At 63.5% G+C, this 18,946-nt stretch overlaps 2 protein-coding genes across 3 annotated transcripts in view; one reads left to right on the plus strand and one right to left on the minus strand.

Moving 5' to 3' along the window:
• The window catches only part of LOC118260608 (dedicator of cytokinesis protein 2-like), a 58,970-nt gene that overhangs the window by 26,445 nt on the left and 13,579 nt on the right, over positions 1-18,946 (plus strand). The gene's annotated exons all lie outside the window — the stretch shown is intronic.
• On the minus strand, positions 217-17,889 carry INSYN2B (inhibitory synaptic factor family member 2B). Of its 2 annotated transcripts, XM_035571004.2 has the most exons (5): positions 17,831-17,889; positions 16,638-16,751; positions 6,064-7,945; positions 3,410-3,484; positions 217-646 (listed from the first exon to the last, which is right to left on the minus strand). In XM_035571004.2, exons 3-5 carry the CDS (start codon positions 7,572-7,574, stop codon positions 454-456), a joined length of 1,779 nt encoding a protein of 592 aa, XP_035426897.1. In that variant the 5' UTR covers positions 7,575-7,945; positions 16,638-16,751; positions 17,831-17,889; the 3' UTR covers positions 217-453. The 2 variants fall into 2 exon arrangements, with proteins under 2 accessions (XP_035426897.1, XP_035426899.1); XM_035571006.2 differs by lacking the exon at positions 16,638-16,751 and having other exon boundaries at positions 227-646; positions 17,831-17,864.

Below are 18,946 nucleotides of genomic sequence, written 5' to 3' on the forward strand. Positions count from 1 at the left end.
CCCGGGTGCAGGAGACCCCCCAGTGTTTCTGACCTGGGGGAGAACTCTGTAGGGCCTCCTGTGGGGCCGTGGAGCTGCTGGCAGCCGGGACAGACCCGGAGCAGCAGGGCCTGCGGGGAGGAGATGGGGCTGGGGGGGCTCCACAGCCCTGCATGGGGAGCGCCCGCTGCACCCGTCCTCGTCCAGAACAGAAGTGCACAGCTGGGAGAGGATGTAACGAAAATAGCGTCTCCCTAGAATTTATTGGTTTCTCATTAAATACAGCAGCTGTTCCCCTCACCTCTTATTTACACAGGGGCTTCATTACATTAAACTGAACAGTTAAAAATATAAAAGCTGGTGCTACCCAAACCCTAACATCAGAGGGAGGGAGAGGAGGAAGGAGCCTGTGCGGCGTCAGAGCTGGGTTGGTCCTCGTGGGCGCGGGGCGCTCGTGCCCCTCGGCAGCACTGGTTACAGGAACCAGAAGCATTTGCGCCTTGATTTCTTTGAGTCCAGCTTCGCCGGCAGCCTGGTCACTGGCGACGGCTCCTGCCTGGCCGGCGGGACGGGCCCTGCCGCGGGGGAGCTCTGCGCTGCCTCGCCCTCGATGTGGCTCAGCACCCTCTGGAAGCGGCCCTCCTGCTGCCGAAAGTCGTGCTCCACACTGTGGGGAGAAGGGGCCGCGTGAGAGGGCATCGCTTGCCACCGCCTGTGCCCCAGTCCTTGTGCCCCCAGGTCCCAGCGCCCTGAGGCTCCCTCCCTGCGGGTCCCTGCCAGCCCCTGACCCACGGGCACGGCTCAGCGGTGACCGAAGAGGATGCCGGCCCTGCCCCAGGGCCCTGGTCCTGCTGGCAGGCCCTTGGCTCATCCCGCAGCCAGCTGCTGCCCACTGCCCGCACCCTCTGGGGCTCTGAGAGCAGGGGCAGGCGCAGGACCCGTCCCCATCGCAGACAGCCGCCCTGTCCTGCCCGTGGTCTGCAGCAGGGCACGTGGCACCACGCTGCAGCACGTGGGGACCCCTCCTGCTGGAGGAGCGGCCGTGGCTCGGAATAAGAAATGCTGAGACTTCACCACCGCAGCGAAACCCCGTGGGTGCTGACCTGCCTGGGGCGGGAGCCGGCCACCAGCCCAAGCTGGGGACTGGAGCAGATACGAGGGGGGGGGGTCCAGGGTCTGTGGGACCCTGGTTAGCACTGAGCACCCCCGTAGAAGGGCTGTACCCAGCCCTGATGTTACAGACCCCCAGTGCCCTTTTCCCCTGAGCCCAGTGCAGCCGCGGCACCAGGCATGCAAGGCCTTCACTGCTGGCTCTGACACTGCTCATCACGCAAGGCACGCAGGTTCCATGGGTCTGGGTAGGGAAGGGGGTCTGCATCACCCACCACTGGCACCAGGTCTCCTGCACGTCCCTGCCGCTGTCCCTGCAGCACCCACAGGCAAGTTGCTGGCAGCCACGTGCTCTAATGCTTCCTCACCCAGAAAGCGCTTCAACCTCCAACCAGCCGCCTCCCCTCCGATCAGCAAGGTGCTGCTGCCTCTGCCGCCACCATGCACGTGGCCTGGCTGCCCCACACACGGGGACCCCAGCAAGCTCCTGTGTGGTGTGCTGGCAGCTCATGTCACTGGCTGCCATCAGGACACCCACTGTCCCCAGCTGCCTCTAACAGGGCTCCAGGGCTCCAAGGAAGGGTGCACGTGCTTGCTGCAAGGGTAATTCCCCACAGGTTCTATCACACTGCTGGGGAACTCTCCCGGAACCAGGCCCCCGTCCACACTTGGCAGCACCCTTTGAAATGGTGGGTGCGTGCTGATGCTGATGTCCCTCGCATGCAGGGGAAGGTCAGGAGGTGCTCGCAGCGCAGCCAGAACCCCTGCAGCCCCTCCCCTCCATGCTCTCGGGCTACCCGTCCTCATCCTCATCATCTGCCACAGGGGATCCACCTTCTGTCCCCCTGCCTGCATCCCCCTTGTGAGGTGCTCAGTCACAGCCCCGAGGCCAGAGAGGCTGCACTGCTGCTGGCCGGGGTCTTCCCACGGTGCTGCCCCCTTGCCCCTGTCCCATCCCACTCTGCCCCCACCCCATGTCCCACCGGAGCCTCTTCCCATCACGTAGGTGGCAGCTAAACCCAGCGGGAGCCCTCAGCAGGAGCCTGGCTGTTACAGGAAGCCACCTCCCGCAGCAGTGACATCTCCCAGCCGCAGTGCCGCGTGGAGACAGGCTCGTCAGTCCCAATTAGCACTGAAGGCCCCCATGAGCTAAGGAGGGGGAGCTGACTGTTGGCTCTGGCGTAAATAAGCCAGGAACAAGAGACACGGCCCCAGCAGTGCCGCAGTGGTGTGAGGGTGCTGGGGCGCAGTGGGGACAGAGCTGGGGCACCCCTGGCCCTGAGACGCCCAAGGAGAGCGCACACGTCCCAGGCACCCAACGCAGTGCAGCGGGGCAGCGGCTGCTCCCGTGCACGCTCCATGACCCTGGGGAGGCAGAGCCAAGGCACTGTGGTCCTGGACCACGGTGAGGCCCTGGCATGGCAGGGATGTGGCAGCCCGGGGACACTGCTAGGGGCACTTGTCCCCCAGCAGCCTCAGGCACTGACATGGGATGGGTGCCTTCCCCAGCACAACCAGCACCCAACGGCAGCATCTGCTTGAATTCACGCAGGGACAATACACAGCCCAGACTCAGAGCTGGCAAGCCCATCACTCCTGTAAGGTTTTCCCCCGACACGTTGCTTTTAGAGAAGATAAATGCCCTGTCACCTCATCAGAGCAGATCTCCTTTCAGCTGCCAGCCAGCCCACTGTCCTTTGTGAAACAAACAGCATCCGGGAAGGGAAGCCAGAGCTGCCCCCCCAGAGACAAAGGGCCCAGGTTCAGACCCAAGGACACCAGGACCCAGCCCTGGCCTTGTGGCCGTGCTAGGAGCAGGCTCGGAGCAGTGCGGTGCCTGTGCCCACACTGGGGCCACGGCAGCCGCGTGCTGTGGGAGGTCTGGCAGCGGTGAGCTGAGCCCGGCATGGGGACAGGCACGCTGCCCTGGGCAGCAGCCACAGCACCGGCACTGAGCAGCTGCAGCTCTGCCCCTAAGCACCCCTCCTGTCCCTGGGGTGCCCGCGGGGTGTTTGGAGGCAGGCAGGGAGGTGCTGCACCTTGCACCCAGGTGTCTTATAGTGCCGCAATCGTCCCTCATGTCGTGCGAGCCTCCGCTGGCACACCAGCACTGCTTGCCTCTGCCCGAGGGGCAGGCAGCACGGCGGGGCCGGGGCGCCATGGAAAAGCTGCGACTGTCGGTGCCATGTCCCCCCCAGAGAGCTGGGACTTGCCCTGCTCTGCCTCGTAGCCACGCTAGGAGTGTGATACCTGGAATCAGGATGGAGGAGAGCAGGGGCCCCACTGGGAACGCCCCCAGGGTGGCAGAGCTGCCTCGTACCTGTAGATGATGCAGGCACAGTCCCGGCACGTCCCGCAGTTGGCAATGTCCTGCCCTGTCCGGTACGAGTGTCGCCTGCAACAGAGCACAAGTGCTGTGAGCCTGGAGACCCGACCTTGGTGCCCGTGCCTCCCCCAGGCCCTCAGCTGCTCCACAGCATGTACACCGGCTGTCAGGGGTCCCTCTGCTCCCAGGATCCCTGCTCCTCTCCTTCTCTGTGCGATGCCCTTTGATGCCAGGCCAAGCACGGTGCCTCTCAGCTCAGTAGATTTCTCAGTTGGTTGCAAACCAGGCAGGCATGGCAGAAGCCCTGAATCCTTTGCACTCTGTCAGCCTCATTTTATCACCACCCCAGAGCTGTACCTCATGCCCAGGGACACCCCAGGACACTATGCATCTCCCCATGCACAGCACCACGCAAGGAGCGGGGCCATGGGCAGCGTGGGGACTGGGGGGGAGCACTCACAGCACACAGCAGTGCCCTGACAGATGGGCAGAGGGAGATGTGCCAGCCTAATCGCCAGCCTACGCTGGACTTAGGATTTCTCTCTTTTTGAAGCTTTTGTATCAAAGAAGCAGCCTCCTCCAGGGAAGGTGCATGGGACTTGAATAAAGCAGAGATGGCTGATGAGCCCCAAAGGTCAGCTCAGCCCCAAAGCCAGTTCTCCTCCTGGATCTCTGCAGAAAATGGTATTCTGCTGCTAGTGCTAAACACTTGCCCCGATGCATCCTCGGCCAGCTGCATCCTGCTGCCCTGCCGGAGCTCAGCAGCTCCCTGGGGCATCTCCCTGTGCAGCACCGAGCTCCAGCCCCTGACACCAGCTGCTCTGAGAGCTGTGGGGAAAGGGCCCCCCTAAAGGCTGTCGGTCACCCTAGCAGCTGCCTCCTCCTCACCTCCTTTGCCCCTCAGGCAGTGCAGGCTGCAGCTTTTTGGGGAACAGCTGAGAAAACACCCCCTGTCCCAAATACCAGTCGCAGCTTCCTGCTTGAATCATTCTCCTCTTACTCGACCTTGATCATGATTGTTCTCAGCCCTCGGAAACTAGGTCTTTTAATGCACTAAATTATATATTACAATTGGGATTATACTGTTAGCACATAAATTAGATCATAATACCTTTTATATGCATATATAAAAGGTGTGCATATGCGTGTACCTAATGTTGTATAAACTGCACCTCTCTGTCAGGATGAGATCTAACATGGGGACAGACGTTTGGCTCGGGAAGTTGCTGCTGGGAGACACCCGGACCCTCTGAGGCTGCATATATGGGGCGAGCAGTGCTGGGGCTGGTGGCAGTGCTGGGTTGCGCGCAGCACCTCGGGGCCACCTGCATGTCTGCCGGGATGCTGACCCGTGGCAAATAAGGCCAGGCTATTCCTCAGCAGAAGGACACTAGGAAAATCTTTTATGTGATTTCCTACTCCATTCCTTATGTCTCTGGGCAGCGTTTGCTCATTTGACTGCAACAGTATATGGAGCCGAGATCTTAATTAAGCTCCCCACGGTGAAGCTAAATCAGCTTCCTGAGCAGACAAACTCAATTCCGACAGAGGGATCAGATCTGCCCTTTTGATGGGCTCTGCTCTGGACTTGCCCGTGCCGAGCCAGGCTGGGACACAGCCCTGCCCGGCTGGGCGCCTCTGGGGGCAGCCCCACAAGCAGGGGCACCCCTGGCCCATGCCCTCCGCCCAGCACAGGCAGCGGCCCCTGCGCAGCCCTGAGAAGCGAGGCCAGGCAGGGCGCCAGGGCGTGCAGGCAGGCGGCTGGCACAGCGGCAGCAGGACGCTGCGCAGGGGGAGCTCAGCACCACGGCCCGGTCTGAGCTCCCCTCCTGCCTTCGCACTCTCATTAACTGTTCTGTGGGATCCTTACTACTATTATTAGCTGTAAGTGGAAGAAATTATTTAGCAGCCACTTAATTTGGTTAAACAATTAAACACTTGTGCAGGCGGGAGGGACAGGACCCGCAGGAGGTGCCCATCTGGCACGGCAGGACCTCACGCCGGGTGCCCCCTGCCTCCCTGAGCTCGCTGCCATGGCACGCACCTGGCTTGGTGCATGTGCCAGGCACGGCCCCTTGCCAGCATGAGGCCAAACTAACGAGCTGCCAAGCTAATGAGCTGTCCCGTCCCAGTGCCCTGGGCTGCCGCACGCAACTAAAGCACAGCGGAGCCCTACCTGCAATGCCACCTGCAGCTGGCACAGGCGATGATCCCCATCACCAGGCACCAGTGCTCTAGGCCACCTCTGACACAGACGGTTCGTTAACAGGCAGAGTGTGCCAAACCCTGCCAAGCCCCCTGGGCTGTGCCCCTCAGCCAGGCATGGCAGGCTCCCAGCACGGGAGCCTCTGCCTTGCTGGCGGCCGACCCAGGGAAATCCTAGCAAGTTGTTAACGGGAATATCCTGAGCCACGGCCAGCGCTTGGTACTGCAAAACACAAACGAGGCCAAGGAAACTGGCCTGGGGGATGCCCTGCCCTTGGCCTACAGAGCAGGGATGGGCAGGACAGGCAGTGGGGGCCATTCCTGTGGTACAGACCGGCAGCACCAGAGACCGAGCCCTTGACATGGGCCCTGGCCACCCCTGTCTTTCATTCACAGCCCCCAAGGGACATTTGGCCCCCCGCCCCCCACCTGCGCTTGCTCACCCATCCCGCTGGGCCTCCTTCTTCTCCAGGTCCTGGATGACGTCCAGCAGCACTCGGATGGTTTGTTGGCTGGTCTCCAGCACCCCTTCCAGCGACTGCAGCTGGGACTGCAGGTCCCCCTGCGCCCTTGCAGGGCCCTGTCCCTGAGATGTTCGGGCATGCTCGTCCCCCGCCGGCGCTGCCGCTGGCCCCTTGGCTGCAACCACCAGTTGCAGAAGGTCCTGGACGTGGCGCAGCGTCTCCGACTGCTGGGCGGTGAGGCAGGGCTGCCCACGCTGTGGGGCCTCTGGCACCCGCCCGCCCAGCTGAGTCCCGGTGCCGGAGCCCTGCAGGGCCGGAGGCAGCAGCTCCCCACATCCCCCTGGTCCCACCTGGCCGTGCCCGGGATCGGTGGCCCGTAGCCGACTGCTGATGCCGTCATGGGTGTCCAGACAGCCAAGCGCAGCTGGTGTCTTCTCTGGTGTGGTGGCTGAGCTGTGCCAGCCCGGCGCTGGGAGGATGGGGGCTGGCGGGGTGCAGCAGGGCCCCCCCCATGGCGAGCTGCAGAGCTGGTGCTGGGGTGGTGGGGGGTCCCGAGGGGGGGTGCCCTGAGCTGGCTGGTGGAGCCCCTGGATGTGCGCAGTGGGGAGGGTCTGCTGGCAATGCGGAGAGGGCTGGGGCAGCAGGCGCCCACGGGGCAGGCTGTGCTCTGAGTCGCTCCGGCCGAGCCCCTGCACTTCAGCGGGCAGCTGGGGCTGGCCGCAGGGCACAGAGGCCGGGCGCTGGGAGGGCCTCCGGCTGCCCCTGGGGTTCCTGCAGGGCCTGGCGCAGGGCTCAGGGGGGCAGCTCTTGGCTGGGGAGGTACAGCTGGCAGCAGGGCACCCGGCTGTGCCCGGATAAGGGGGACAGGGATCCCTGGGCAGTGGCGGTGACGCGTGGCACGCCGCAGCAGGCTGGGTGAGGGCGGCGGCATGCTCACGTGCAGGGAGGCTGCCGGGCACATGTGGGGGCACAGCCCGGACAGAGGGGGTGGGCGAGGGGCCCCCTGGGCAGCGGGTGCTCCCCAGAGCAGTGGGCAGCCCCACTACCCCGGCCACGTTGCAGACACTCTTACTGCGGGGCTGGGAGGCTGGGAAGGGCTTCTGGAGGCTGGGGGAGGTTTGGATGGCAGCACTCGCGCACGCCTTCCTGGGCATGGGCAGCGTCAGCGAGCATGGCTGGGCCTGGGGCCAGCTCCGCCGCGAGGCACAGAGAGCCGCCGGCTCAGGGGCATCCCTGGGGGGCGGCGAGGCACGTGGGGTGTTGGGGCCAGGGGCGGCTGCGGGCCCTGGTGGGGGGCTGCCCGCCTGCTCCGCGCTGCCATCCACCAGGTCCTTGAAGCGGACCTGCTGCGTGCGGTTGCGCCGGCGCTGAAGGCGTCTCTCGATGTCGGGTGAGTCGCGGTTGAGCAGCACCGAGCGCACCGTCATGGCTTTCTCCTGGCCGCCCTCGCTGGTGGGGGCCAGCCCAGGAAGGGGCTCCCTGCTGACCATGGCTCACGGCCCCGGGGCCGAGGCCCTGTGGCGGGGCGCTGCAGCGGGGCCGAGCTCTGGCGTTCGGAGCCCTGCGCTGCGCCCGTCCCCGGAGCTGTCCGAGGCAGTGGGCGGCCTCATCCCGTGCTGCCGCAGAGAGGGGATGCTGTGTGGGAGGCAGGCGAGGGGCTGCTGGGCACGCCACCCGCCGCACAGCCCCTACAGCCCGTGGCACGCTGGTGCCCTGACGGCCCTGCCCGCCACCGCGCCTCCCTGCTGGCCCCAGCAGCCCATGGTCCCGCCACCTCTGCCCGGGCTCAGTGCCCCCCACGGTGGGCTCCCCAGGGCACCGGGTACCAGCCGTCCCTGCGCATGGCTCCTGGCTCCCAGACCTGCAGGGACAGAGAAAGGAGGTGAGCCCCGGCCCTGCTGCCCGCTCCCTCCTGTGGATGGGGACGGGGACGTCTCCAGCTGCCCCGCGGAGCCGCCGGCCTCTGCACACCCTCCCACCCAGCGCGGCCATCACAAAGCGCGAAGAGACAAGCTTTGATCTCTGGTGCTGCCTCCTCAGCACAAAAGGAGAAGGGAAAAAAAGAAACCCCTTTAGCATAAACACGTTACAAGTTCACAGCTCAAATCAAGCAGAAGAAGCTGTTAAAAATAGCTCTGCCTTGCTGGGGCTTGGTACCTCGTGTTCAGAGGGCGCTGGGAGCAGGCAGCCCGTGCTGCAGGGGCACAGCGGGACGGGACGGGAACAGCGCAGAGGAGCAGGTCAGGCTGTGCTGGGCACAGGGGGCTCATACGTGGGGATGGACAGGCAGGGGGCACCCACAGCACGTGGGGCACCTGCTGTGCATGGGGCTGGACAAGGAGTGGGGTACCCAACCTATGTGGGACCTGGCTGGAGTGGGCACAGGACCCGTCGTGTATGGGGCACAGGGTCCCATCCTGCATGTGCCACCTGTTGGAGGTGGGGCAGGGCTGCGGGCGTGGGAGAGCAGCTCAGTGCACAGGACAAGGCTGCGACTTGGGGACATTTAGCCAATTTGGGCATGTGAGAACCGGCCTCGAGGGAGAATAGGTATTGCATCTGAGATGGCAGATTCCAGTGCTGGGCTCCTCTCTGAGATGGGCATCACTGGGGCAGGCTGCCCTGGCTGTGAGCAGGGCTCCCACGCAGGGAGGACCCCCTGGCACACAGCTGCGCACAGCTACTCCTCCCCACGCAGGCAGGGCAAACCCCTTCCCCAGCCCTGACCCCAACCAACACCAGGCCCCCATGCACAGCTGGCTCTCTTGCGTCCACCGTGGTCACTGGCCACCCTTCCGGCCCCTCGCACTGCTCAGGTACATGGCACATGCCTGGGAGCCCTGCTCAGGAGCCCCTGTTCCCCTGGGCGCAGAGGATTTGTGGCTCATTTTGGGAAGCAGCATTGTGAGAAGGAGGCACTGGAGGGCAGAGCTGGAGTTGCCAGCCCCGGCAGGGAGTGACGCTGCTTGGCCTCGTGGCTTGCTGTCCTGTACTTGAGGTCTGCAGATACCCACAGGTGCCTGGGCACGGGCAGGGAGCACAGTGCTATGGGTGCCCCTGGCACCACGCCGTGCCCTGCATCCCGCAGCTGGCACCGGCAGCGTCCACCCTGCCATGCAGCCCAGGGAGCCCCCAGCCACCCCCAGCCCCGTGGCTGCTGCAGCACACTGAGCTGGGAGCTCTGCTCTCCCCACATCTCTCTCGCCCTCGCTGCGGACAGGCACCCCTGGTCCCGCTCGCCACCTTGCCTTGTTCTCACTGTACCGAAGCAGCTGACTCAGCACAGAAGCCTGGAGTCCCCATGCACTGGGAACGAGCAAACTTCCCAGCTGTGCCGGATTTCCCGCACCTCCCCAGGACCACGGCGAGCCCAGCAGGAGGAGGCTCAACCAGTGCCTGGCCCGTGCGGGGGACCCACATCTCACGCCTCCACGCCCCTCATCCAGCACTAGTCGGGATGCTGCTCCACGCGCCGCCAGCCGCCTCGCACTTCCCTTCCCCAGTCTTGGAGCTGTGCCCAGGCACCGGGAGGTGTTTGTGAGGCAGGATGCGGTGAAGGCACGGCCGGCGGATGGGGCATCTCGTTAGTATGGACAGCAACAGGCTGAGGAGGGGAGGGAGCTCACTGGAGAGCCGAGCTCTGTGCATGCCTGAGGCAGTGGCCATGCTGGCACCCGCATGGAACAGGGCAGAGCCTTCCGGGCCCACAGGACCCAGTCCAGCCCCACAGCGTGGGACCAGCAACCCCAGCTATGGCTGTGCCAGTATGGGAAACACGCTCGGTGGCAGGGGATGGATGGGCTGGCACGTTTCTGTGCTGGACTGTCCTCCTGCATGTGGTTCAGCACCAGCACAGCCTGCCTGAGCACTCCTGGAGGACAGCTTGTGTGGCCACCCTGCTCTGGAGACTTTCTTAATGAGGATGCTAATGGACATGGGGCAGGGGTGCCAGGAGCCACTCCAGCAGCCGAGCGTGGGGCAGGAGCACTCCTGGCACAGTCAGGCAGTGGGGGCAGACATGGACCCTGCAAGCTCCCAGGGGGACCAGGCTAAGCCACAGCCGACGGCAGAGCGAGACCAGGACACCTCACTGCCTGCGCAGCAAACACGATGCTGTCAGTCAGCAGGGCATCCGCTGAGGCACCCTCTGCCTCCCAAACCGCGCTCCGCTGGAGAGATCAGAGACATGCCACAAGGACAAAGAAAAAGTCTATAAATTATACATGCACTAACTGCATTTGGAGAACAGTTCTAAGGGTGTCAAACACCAAAAGCTAGGACCCTCCCACTCATCCTTCTGCATATGCATTACGGCACGGTCAGATTTAGTGCTGTGCTCAGGCACTGTTTCCAGCATGCCTGCATCTTCTAGTGCTAATGAGTCCTGCTGTGGGACTGAATCAGGACTGTGTAACCGAGCGGCTGCTGTACCTCACGCAACCTCCTATACCGGAGCCGAAGCTGAAGGAAACAGCTCTGCCAATAGATCCAGCTGGAAGCACGGCTCCAGGGACATTTTGAATGCACAGAAAGGGCCACGGGGAAGGGGCTGTGCAGGAAGCACAGGCATGCGGCACTCAGCCGCACCAGGGTTTTCCAGCTGCTATCTTCAAGCTTGTTTACTGGGAGATGGCGCTCAGGACGGCGTATGCCAACGAGCCTGCACGCTCACCCAGGCTCCCACACAAGCACTGCTCTCCCAGCGATGCACCACAGTCCACAGGCCTTCCTGTGCCCACAGCTCCCTGCCCCTGGGCACCTTGTGCAGGACCTGAGCTGCCAGACTGAAGGCACGGGAGCAGAAGCGTTCCCTGCTGGTGCCACCCTCCCCAAAACAAGGCACAGATTGCTTTGCTTGGTCTTGCCCTGCTGAGTAATGTGGTGCTACAAAGCTGGAGCCCTTCTGGGGTCCCAAAACGGAGTCAGCCCCTTCAGGGCCAAGCTGCTGTGAGCCCAGCACTGCAGCAGCTCCCCTCTGGAGGGGGATGACCAGGACTGGGGATACAGGCAGACAGGGGAGGGGACAGTTGAAGAGTGAGAGCTGTCCTCGCTCCTGCATGGTGGCTGAGGCTGTCCTCAGGTGCCCTGTGCCAGCAGCTCTCCAGCAGTCCCTGCTCGAGCGAGTGTAAGGGCTGCGCACACCGGCACCCCAGCCTCATGCCCAGCAAACACGGGCACCCTGGAGTGAAACCTGGCGGAGCAGCTCTGCGCACCCCCCGCAGCTGACGCAGGGGCAGGAGGGCTCCCCACACTTTGCTTTTTGCGCAGGGCAGGGAGCCAGCAGGCACCGGGGATTCAGGGTGTTCCTCTCCCAGCTTTGCCAGCAGAGCCGCACTGAGGAGGGCAGGCTGGCTGTGCCTGTCCTGCTGCTGGCCCCGAGGAGACCTCCCCGTGCGCACCAGTGGAGGAGGCAGGGCAGGGCAGCCATGCTCCCGGAGGTGAGGAACCCACCAGAGCTGTGGGCACCCCCGGCATGCAGCACTTGTGCAGGCGTGGAGGTGGGGATGCCACGGTGTCACAGGACCTTCCCCTCTTGCAGCTCTGGATGTGTTAGCGTGGCCGAGGCCACAGGAGAGCCTGGCGCAGGCAGGACGTCGGACCCACAGAGCCCTGAGCGCAGAGGCACTGGGAAGAGCCGGGGCACGGGGACCCACCAGCCTGGTGCCTCTGTGGGCAGCGGTGGGAACAGATGCAGAGCTTGATTAATGACAGATGAAGGATGGCAGCATGTACCAGTCGTGCCAGTCAGCACAGGGTTATAGGAAACACGGTTCATCAAACTAATTTTCTGTCTGTTTTGATGAGATTCCCAGTTTGGTCGACGAAGGTAAAAGCCTCGATGGAACAGACTTAGATTACTGTAAGGCATTTGACATTTTGACGAAGAAAGCAGAATGATACGAAAGCAATGTGGCACACATTAAATGGATTAAAAACTGGCTAACCAGCATGTCTCAAGACATAATCATCCAGCGATCATCACCAATTAGCCGTGCTTCTGCTCAGGTCCTGTGGAGGGGCGGCCGGGGCCCTACACTAACACTGGCTATTAGTGACCTCAAAGAAGAAAAGTCAGCACCGATAAAATTTGCAGATTATACAAAGACTGAAAGAAGGATAAGGAATGAGAACAGCAAATACAGTGCCATGCAAGAAGCAAGGAACAGGCACTGCAAAGAGGGGTCTCTGCTGTGGGGAATGGCACTCCTCTGCAGCCTTGCAGGTAAAGTGCAACAAAACAGTGCCCGGAAATTGGCGGTCGGCACGTTCAGACGGGGAATGACTTTCTTGAAAGGTGAGGTCATCCAGTGTTAGAGCAACTTGGAAAGGATTTAGATGGTGGTGGATCCTCCATCTTGGCAATTGCTTAAGGTCTGAGTGTTTTTCTCCTCTTGTTCACATGGGAATTACAAGCAGCAAGTCATATCAGATGATTTATCGATAAAATCAGATGACGCCACTGTAATGCAATAGATGACATGAGGACTTCAGTGATGGGCTCGCCAGATGAGCTGGATGCTCAGTGCAGCTGGGAGCAGATGTCCCATCAGCTGAACGAGACCCAGGAGCCGTGGAAGTGACACGGGCTGCTTCCCCGCTGCCCGGCCACCGGCACCACCAAACTGCAGTGCCGATGCCCCCAGCACTCAGGCTGCCCTTGCCCCCACACGCATCAAGTCTTTCTCCAAACGTCTGGGATTCATGGCCAGCTCCGACTCACGAATCAGCCTGGCGTCCTGAAGCCCACGAACCTGCTGCTCTGCTCCGGGTGCTGGGGTCCCGAGCCCGGCGGTGCATCGCTGCCCTGCACCTTGCCAGCGCTATCAGCTCCTGCCCGCAGCCCAGGGCCTGCGCGTCCCTCCCGGAGAGCGAGGGCCTGCGACAGTGACGCTGCTCCGGCCGGTCCTGATTAATGGGCTGGTGAATCTTGTAAGAGAGGCAGCAAATCTTCCCATGCTGTATCTTGATAGATGGGCTGCAGGGTTGGCCTCAGAGGAACAAAGCCCTGCTTCACACCTGCTCCTCTGACCACCACAGATGCTGCAGAGCGGAGGCACAGCCTCCAGCTGCCTGCCCACTCTTGTCTCCCCACACTGGGATGGCACAGCCCTGCCCAGCTCTTCCTCCTGACGCCACGACATTGGCGCCCTGTGCAGAGACCAGCCCAACACCGCTGGGCAGACCCTGGCCACCGGACCCAGGGCTGCAGGCACCACCACGGGGTCCCAGCCGCCCCCGTGCCCAGCAGCGATCCTGCCTGGCCCCAGCCCGTTCTCCACCCATCCTCCACCTCCTCCTCCTCCTGGCAACGTCTGTGGAAGAAGGAAAACCAGAGCAGACACATAAATCTTCTCCTCAAGACGCAGGAAGCTGGGAGATTAGATTTATGAGAGAGGAAGTCATATTCTTCTGGAGCTGCAGAAGAGAACAGCTAATTACCCAGCTCCACTACTGGGTACAACGGTTCCTCTTGGGACAAAACCTTTGCTGTCCCCGATCTCTGAAAGGGGATGAGGTGCTACGGCAAGCACAGGAGGAAACAGAGGATGAGGCATTTGCGCACAGCCGACGACCAGGCAGGAGCCAGGTTCTCGATACATCAGCCTTAAGCAGGACTTAATCCCATTTTGGCTCCAAGAGGACTCGGCACGTTTGTACTCGGCATGGAGCATCCACGGGACGTGGGGGTGGAGGACTGAGAGCGTCTCCTCAGCAGCCAGCAATGCCAAACCCCAGCTCCTCGCAGGAGCAGCACCAGCACGAAGCCAGCGCATGCCCTGCCCTCGCAGCTGCTCTTGGAGGCTCTTCCAGCACTGGGCTGTTTGGAGGCATGCAGACCTCCTAATTTCCTGCAGGCACTTAATTACGGCCAGTTTATATCCGTTTGTGCTTGTGCCAGTACCGTGCTTTGCTTGAACAGCTCTTCTCCCTCCTCAGCTTGGAGCCCGTGTGCTTTGCCGTGAGGACGCAGGCCCCTTCCATGGCACAGGTTGGCGGCGGTGAGCAGGGGCAGCCCTGCCCACGCCCTCGAGGCCAGCTCCCCGTTCCTCCCGTCATCCCCACAGCTTCACCCATTCCCATGGGGGCTGAACACCTCTCCCCCCGCTGCATCCAAGGCAAGGTCTCATGCTCTGCTCCAGCACCTCCGTGGCTCTACTGGAAACACCCAGACAATTCCATCTGAGGACAGCAAATTCCCTGAGCTGGGGCAGCGCCCTGAAAGACTCACACCACCACGCACACTCACTGCAGACGCCACTTGGGTGCCCCAGAGGAGCATTGCTGGCACAAAGGTCCCTTTTCTGTGACAGCAGGTGCCTGGTGGAAGTGGCAGCTCGCACAAGCCAAGGGATCTGCACGCATCTTTATTTAGGTCACTGGCTGAAGAGCTCTGCAGGAAAATGAGTCACTCTCCCAGCCCCAGGGCCCGGGAGAAGGCAGGAGCCCCCAGCCCAGCCCGGGTGCTTCCTGAGGCCCCAACACCTCTCCAGGGCTTCCCGAGGCTTCTGCAGCCCCTGCATGGGTCCCACAGCCAGTGCCTGGCAAAAAGGACACCAAAACCCATGAAGAAGCAACAACGCCCTCCCAGCACCCAGAGGCCGTCGTCTCACCGTTACATCATGCTTTCCTCTTTCAACTGCAGATACGCTGGTGCTGTCAGGTGGAAGCGATGTGGCCAGGAGATGCAGCAAGATGCAGAGCCTTTGGAGAAAGCCTTTAGAAGCCTGTGCAAGCCAAATTATTCCTCTGTCTCCCATGGATGCTAATATGGCTGTCGTGGCAGTAGTGGCTGTGTTCTTGCTGTGACTTGCTTTCGTTCCCACCTCTTTGCAATGCAGAGGAGCGCTACTGTCACCATTTTCAAATGAGACATGAAGAGGCAGAGTGACCTGCCCAGGGGAACACAGGCAGACCATGCAGACAGCCTGTACAGAGCAGGAGGAGGTTAGGAGTTTGTTTTACGTCCCGAGGCTTTCCTTAACCTGCTCAGTGGGAGGCGTGAGCATCTCCCATGCAGCCTGCAGCTCCTGGGCTGCGCAGCACTACTTGGCTGACTTTCCTAGAAGCTACAGAAGAGACCACCTTGGGAAGAAGAAGGCACCCCCTTTGTCTGCTTCCTTCCCAGCAAATGTGGTGTGGGCACATCGCATTCTTCTGAGTCTCAGAGACACCTCATGAAGGTGCATGGACATGGGGAAAACACCTGACACGGAGACCTGGCCTCGAGAGCAGGCAGGCTCGGACGGTGCTTCCTCCGGCAGAGGCTGTCCCCAGAGTAATTACAGGACAAACAAAATAGGACATGGCCTAAAGGCTCGTGGTCACAGGAGACACAGCTCATCACAAGACATCCCATAGCTCCGCACTTTCCCGGGGAGAAGCATGTCACCCCTTGCAGAACCGGGCTCCGCTCTCCATCTGGAGCCACGCCGCCAGCCAGCAGCCTGCGGGCTGGGGAGCCCCAGCAGACGGGGACTGGATGTGCTCCTTCACATGCCAGGAATCTTATTAGAAAGCCACAAGCTGTCCACAAAGCACATTTCTGGAAAAAGCTAGAAAGGTTTTGCTGCCCATCAGTTCACGGGCAGACGGCCACAATGCCCCGCCTCGCGTGCACCTGCCCCAGGGAGCCTGGCGCAGTCCCACAGGGGGGCACACAGCCCTGCTGCCCCTGCAGCTCCAAGCCCACATCCCCACGGGGACCGGTGCCCGCGTCCCGCTGCCGCACCGTCTGCAGGCTGCAGCCCTGGCAGCGGCGCTGCCGTGCGGGCAGCGGGAGCAGGAGGCCTCTGCAGCTGCAGCTTCCCAGCACCAGTGCGGAGAACGTCATCTCAGAATACAAATTCCTGCCTTTAAGTGGATTTCCAATGCCATCTAGCAGCCGGCCCCCCTTTATCTTTATGCGCCTTAGACGACACTTGCTACCAGGGGAATTTAGGAATTAGCAAGTGTCTTTGCTGCGTGCCTCGGTTTCCCAACCCACAAAGCAGCCGGGGTGGTACGGACTGCCACTGTAAGCACACGAGACAGACACTGTCCAAAAGCACTGGTTACGACTGAAGTATTGTTACTACAGATGCAGATGAACCCACTAATTATTTGTGGCCTCTGAACAGTACCATACTATTAAATAATTATAATAACTATAATTTGTTAAGAAGATAACCTCAGTCTAAAGGAGCTTCTGTGTTTAAATCCATTCTGCTCCTCCAAGCGCACGGGAAGGATTTTGAGCACTTCCCAGCAGATGTGAAACCTGCCAGGACAAGACCAGGGCCGCCAGCCTGAGCCAGCTCTTGCCTGGAGCTGCTTCCAAGCCCAGGAGGGACTTGGGCAGCTCCTGGTCCCCTTCTCAGGCAGGCCGCCAGTGAGGGGGGACAGCCAGCAGACCCTGGCATCCCCGGCTGTCCCAGAGGGCTTGTTCCTGTGCCCTGGGAGGCGCCGGCAGCTGCAGGCTGGCAAGCAGTACCCTGCCCCGCCACGGGCACACGGACACTCACCGTCCCTCTCCAGACACACAGCCACAAAGCCGGGTCTCAGCGATTACTCACACGTGTCCACCTCGTGCTCTGATCAGAAAAAACGGCTCCGTGGAGACCCCTTCTCCTGACTCCCTGTGTGCCTCTGCGAGGAGCTGCAGCTCCGACTCAGTTCCGCGTGCACTCCTGCGGGGAGGAGAGGGACTCAAGCAATCCCCAAGAGCTGTGCCTTCGTATTTCACGGGCAGCAGCTACGGCTGCCCTGGCCCCACTCCCACTGCCCCAGCTGCTGAAGCCCTGCCGGCAGACACAAAGGCCTTGTGTGCAGGACATGGCACTGGGAGCTGCCGGCAGCAACGTGGGCTGAATCTCTCCAGCGCCAGCAGCCGTACCCGCGGCCGGCATCAGCGCAGCGTGCAGTACCGAAAGTGACATCCCTGGGATCATGTGTGTGCGCGTGTCAAACACAAACACGGCTCTGGCTGACGGACGTGTCTCCAACCCAGGGACAGCAGTGAGCCAGGCAGGCTGCTGCTGGAGCCCGGCTCCATGCCCACGTCTCCCGCAGGAGTCGGTCTGCGAGCGGAGGTGCCACAAGCTGGGGGGTGGCAGGGCAGGAGGGCTGCGGTGCAGGGACCAGACCCTGGGGGTCTTCAGCCCTTCTAACGCGGCAGCGCCCAGCACCAGATTTGTCCCCTCGGCCACAGCCCCCAGCACGGCCACGTGTCCCCAGGGACCCCAGCATGGCCTCAGCAGGGTGCTCGGTGCGGGTGCCACCGGCCACCTCTGCGCGGGGTGTGGGTGCCGCGGGCACCGTGCCCCCCGTCATTCCCCAGCCAGCGGGGCAGAGGCGAGACGAGCCCCGGGGGTGCTGCGACCCCCGCGGCACGGGAAACCGGGGCTGCCCGGGGCCGGGCTCCGCACTCCGGCGGCGAGGAGGAACGGACACGGCCGCCCGGGCACCGCGGCTCCCTGCCGGGCAAGCCGGCACCGCGCCCCCGGCCCCTCCACCCCCCCGGCCCCCGCGCATCCCGTGGGCTGCTGCGCCCGGCTCCCGGCCGCGGGTCCCCGTGCTGCCCCGGGGTCCCGGTGCCGGCCCTAGGCTGCCCGTACCGCCCCGGGGCTCCCGGCCCCGGGGCTCCCCGTTCCGCCCCGGCTCCCGGCCCCGGCGCAGCGAGCGGGCGCTGCAGGGCCGATGCCCGCAGGGCTCGGCCCGGCCCGGCCCCGCCGCCCCCCTCCCCGGCGCCCCGCTCCCCGCCCGGTACCTGCTGCTCGGCGGCGGCGGGCGCGGGGCGGCAGCGGCGCGGGGCGGCGTGCGCGGGGCACGGCCGGGGCGGAGCCGCGCGGGCTCGCCGGTACCGGGAGGCGGAGCCGGCGGGCGGGGCGGAGCCGGCGGGCGGGGCGGGGCCGGGGCAGCCCCGTGGCGGCGGGGCCGGGCGGGAGCCCCGGGCGGCGCCCTCGGGCGGCGGGGATGGAGCCCGCTGCGCCCCCCGCCGCTCCCCCGCGGCCGCCTGCGGTGCCGGGCAGCGCCCAGCGGGGCGTGGCCCCGGCCCCGTGCAGCCCCCGCCGGCCGCCGGGCTTTGCCGAGCCGCGGGGCGCCCCGGAGCCTCCGCTGCCCCCAGCCCGGCCCTGCCCGGGGCGCTGCCCCCGAGCCCGCAGCGCGGGGCCCCGGCGCGGCTGGAGCGGGGCTGGGAAGGGCCCTGCCCGCCGGGAGGGGACCAGCGGGGCGCAGGCGCGGGGGGAGCGCCGGGCGGGGGTACCGGGAGGCGGCGGCTGCAGCGGTGGGCAGGGGCTGCGCCGGGCCCCGGGCGGTTGGTCGGCATCCCCCGGGCACCGCGGAACCGCTGCGCTGGCTGCGAGCCCGTCCCCGCGGCTCTCGTGTGTGCCCAGGTTCCCGTGGTGCTGGGGCAGCGCCGGGACCGTGCAGCGGCTCCGGGTGCTGCTGGGCCCGTGGCGGGGCTGCGGCCCCGTGGTGGGGCTGTGGCCCGGCCGGGCGCTGTCAGCGAGCAGGGTCCTTCCTGTCCGCATCCACCGGTGGATTTGCGTGAGGGACCATGTGCTGTGCTGGGCTGCCCCTGGGTCTGTTCCACGTGCACGTGCCATCCACCACACAAATCACACCCGTACGTGGAGCAGGGTCTGGCTGTACGGCTCCCCGGTAATGTAATTTAAATGTAAATACAGCTTCCCTCGAACAAAGTGTAGCAGTGGTGCAGGGAGTTCACCTGGATCTAATGCCAGCAGCCACCAGAACAGCCGCTTTCGGATGACTGAACTAATCTCATCAGATCCCTAGCATAGACCGGCTCATACGAAAGTTTCCTCCCATCCTTCCTGCCTTGCACCAAAGTGCCCCTGGGGCACTGCCGGCCTTACCCCGA

Source organism: Cygnus atratus, chromosome 4 (genome assembly GCF_013377495.2).
Source record: "Cygnus atratus isolate AKBS03 ecotype Queensland, Australia chromosome 4, CAtr_DNAZoo_HiC_assembly, whole genome shotgun sequence".
NCBI classification, from domain to species: domain Eukaryota; kingdom Metazoa; phylum Chordata; class Aves; order Anseriformes; family Anatidae; genus Cygnus; species Cygnus atratus.

What these genes read in the sequence shown, in the direction of transcription:
- INSYN2B (XM_035571004.2), bottom strand. Translation starts at nt 7,574, where the DNA reads ATGGTCAGCAGGGAGCCCCTTCCTGGGCTGGCCCCCACCAGCGAGGGC. An exon ending in AAGGAGGCCCAGCGGGATGG is followed by an intron (nt 3,485 to 6,063) that starts GTGAGCAAGCGC and finishes GCTCTGTTGCAG; the next exon opens with GCGACACTCGTACCGGACAG. An exon ending in TGTGCCTGCATCATCTACAG is followed by an intron (nt 647 to 3,409) that starts GTACGAGGCAGC and finishes TTCTCCCCACAG; the next exon opens with TGTGGAGCACGACTTTCGGC.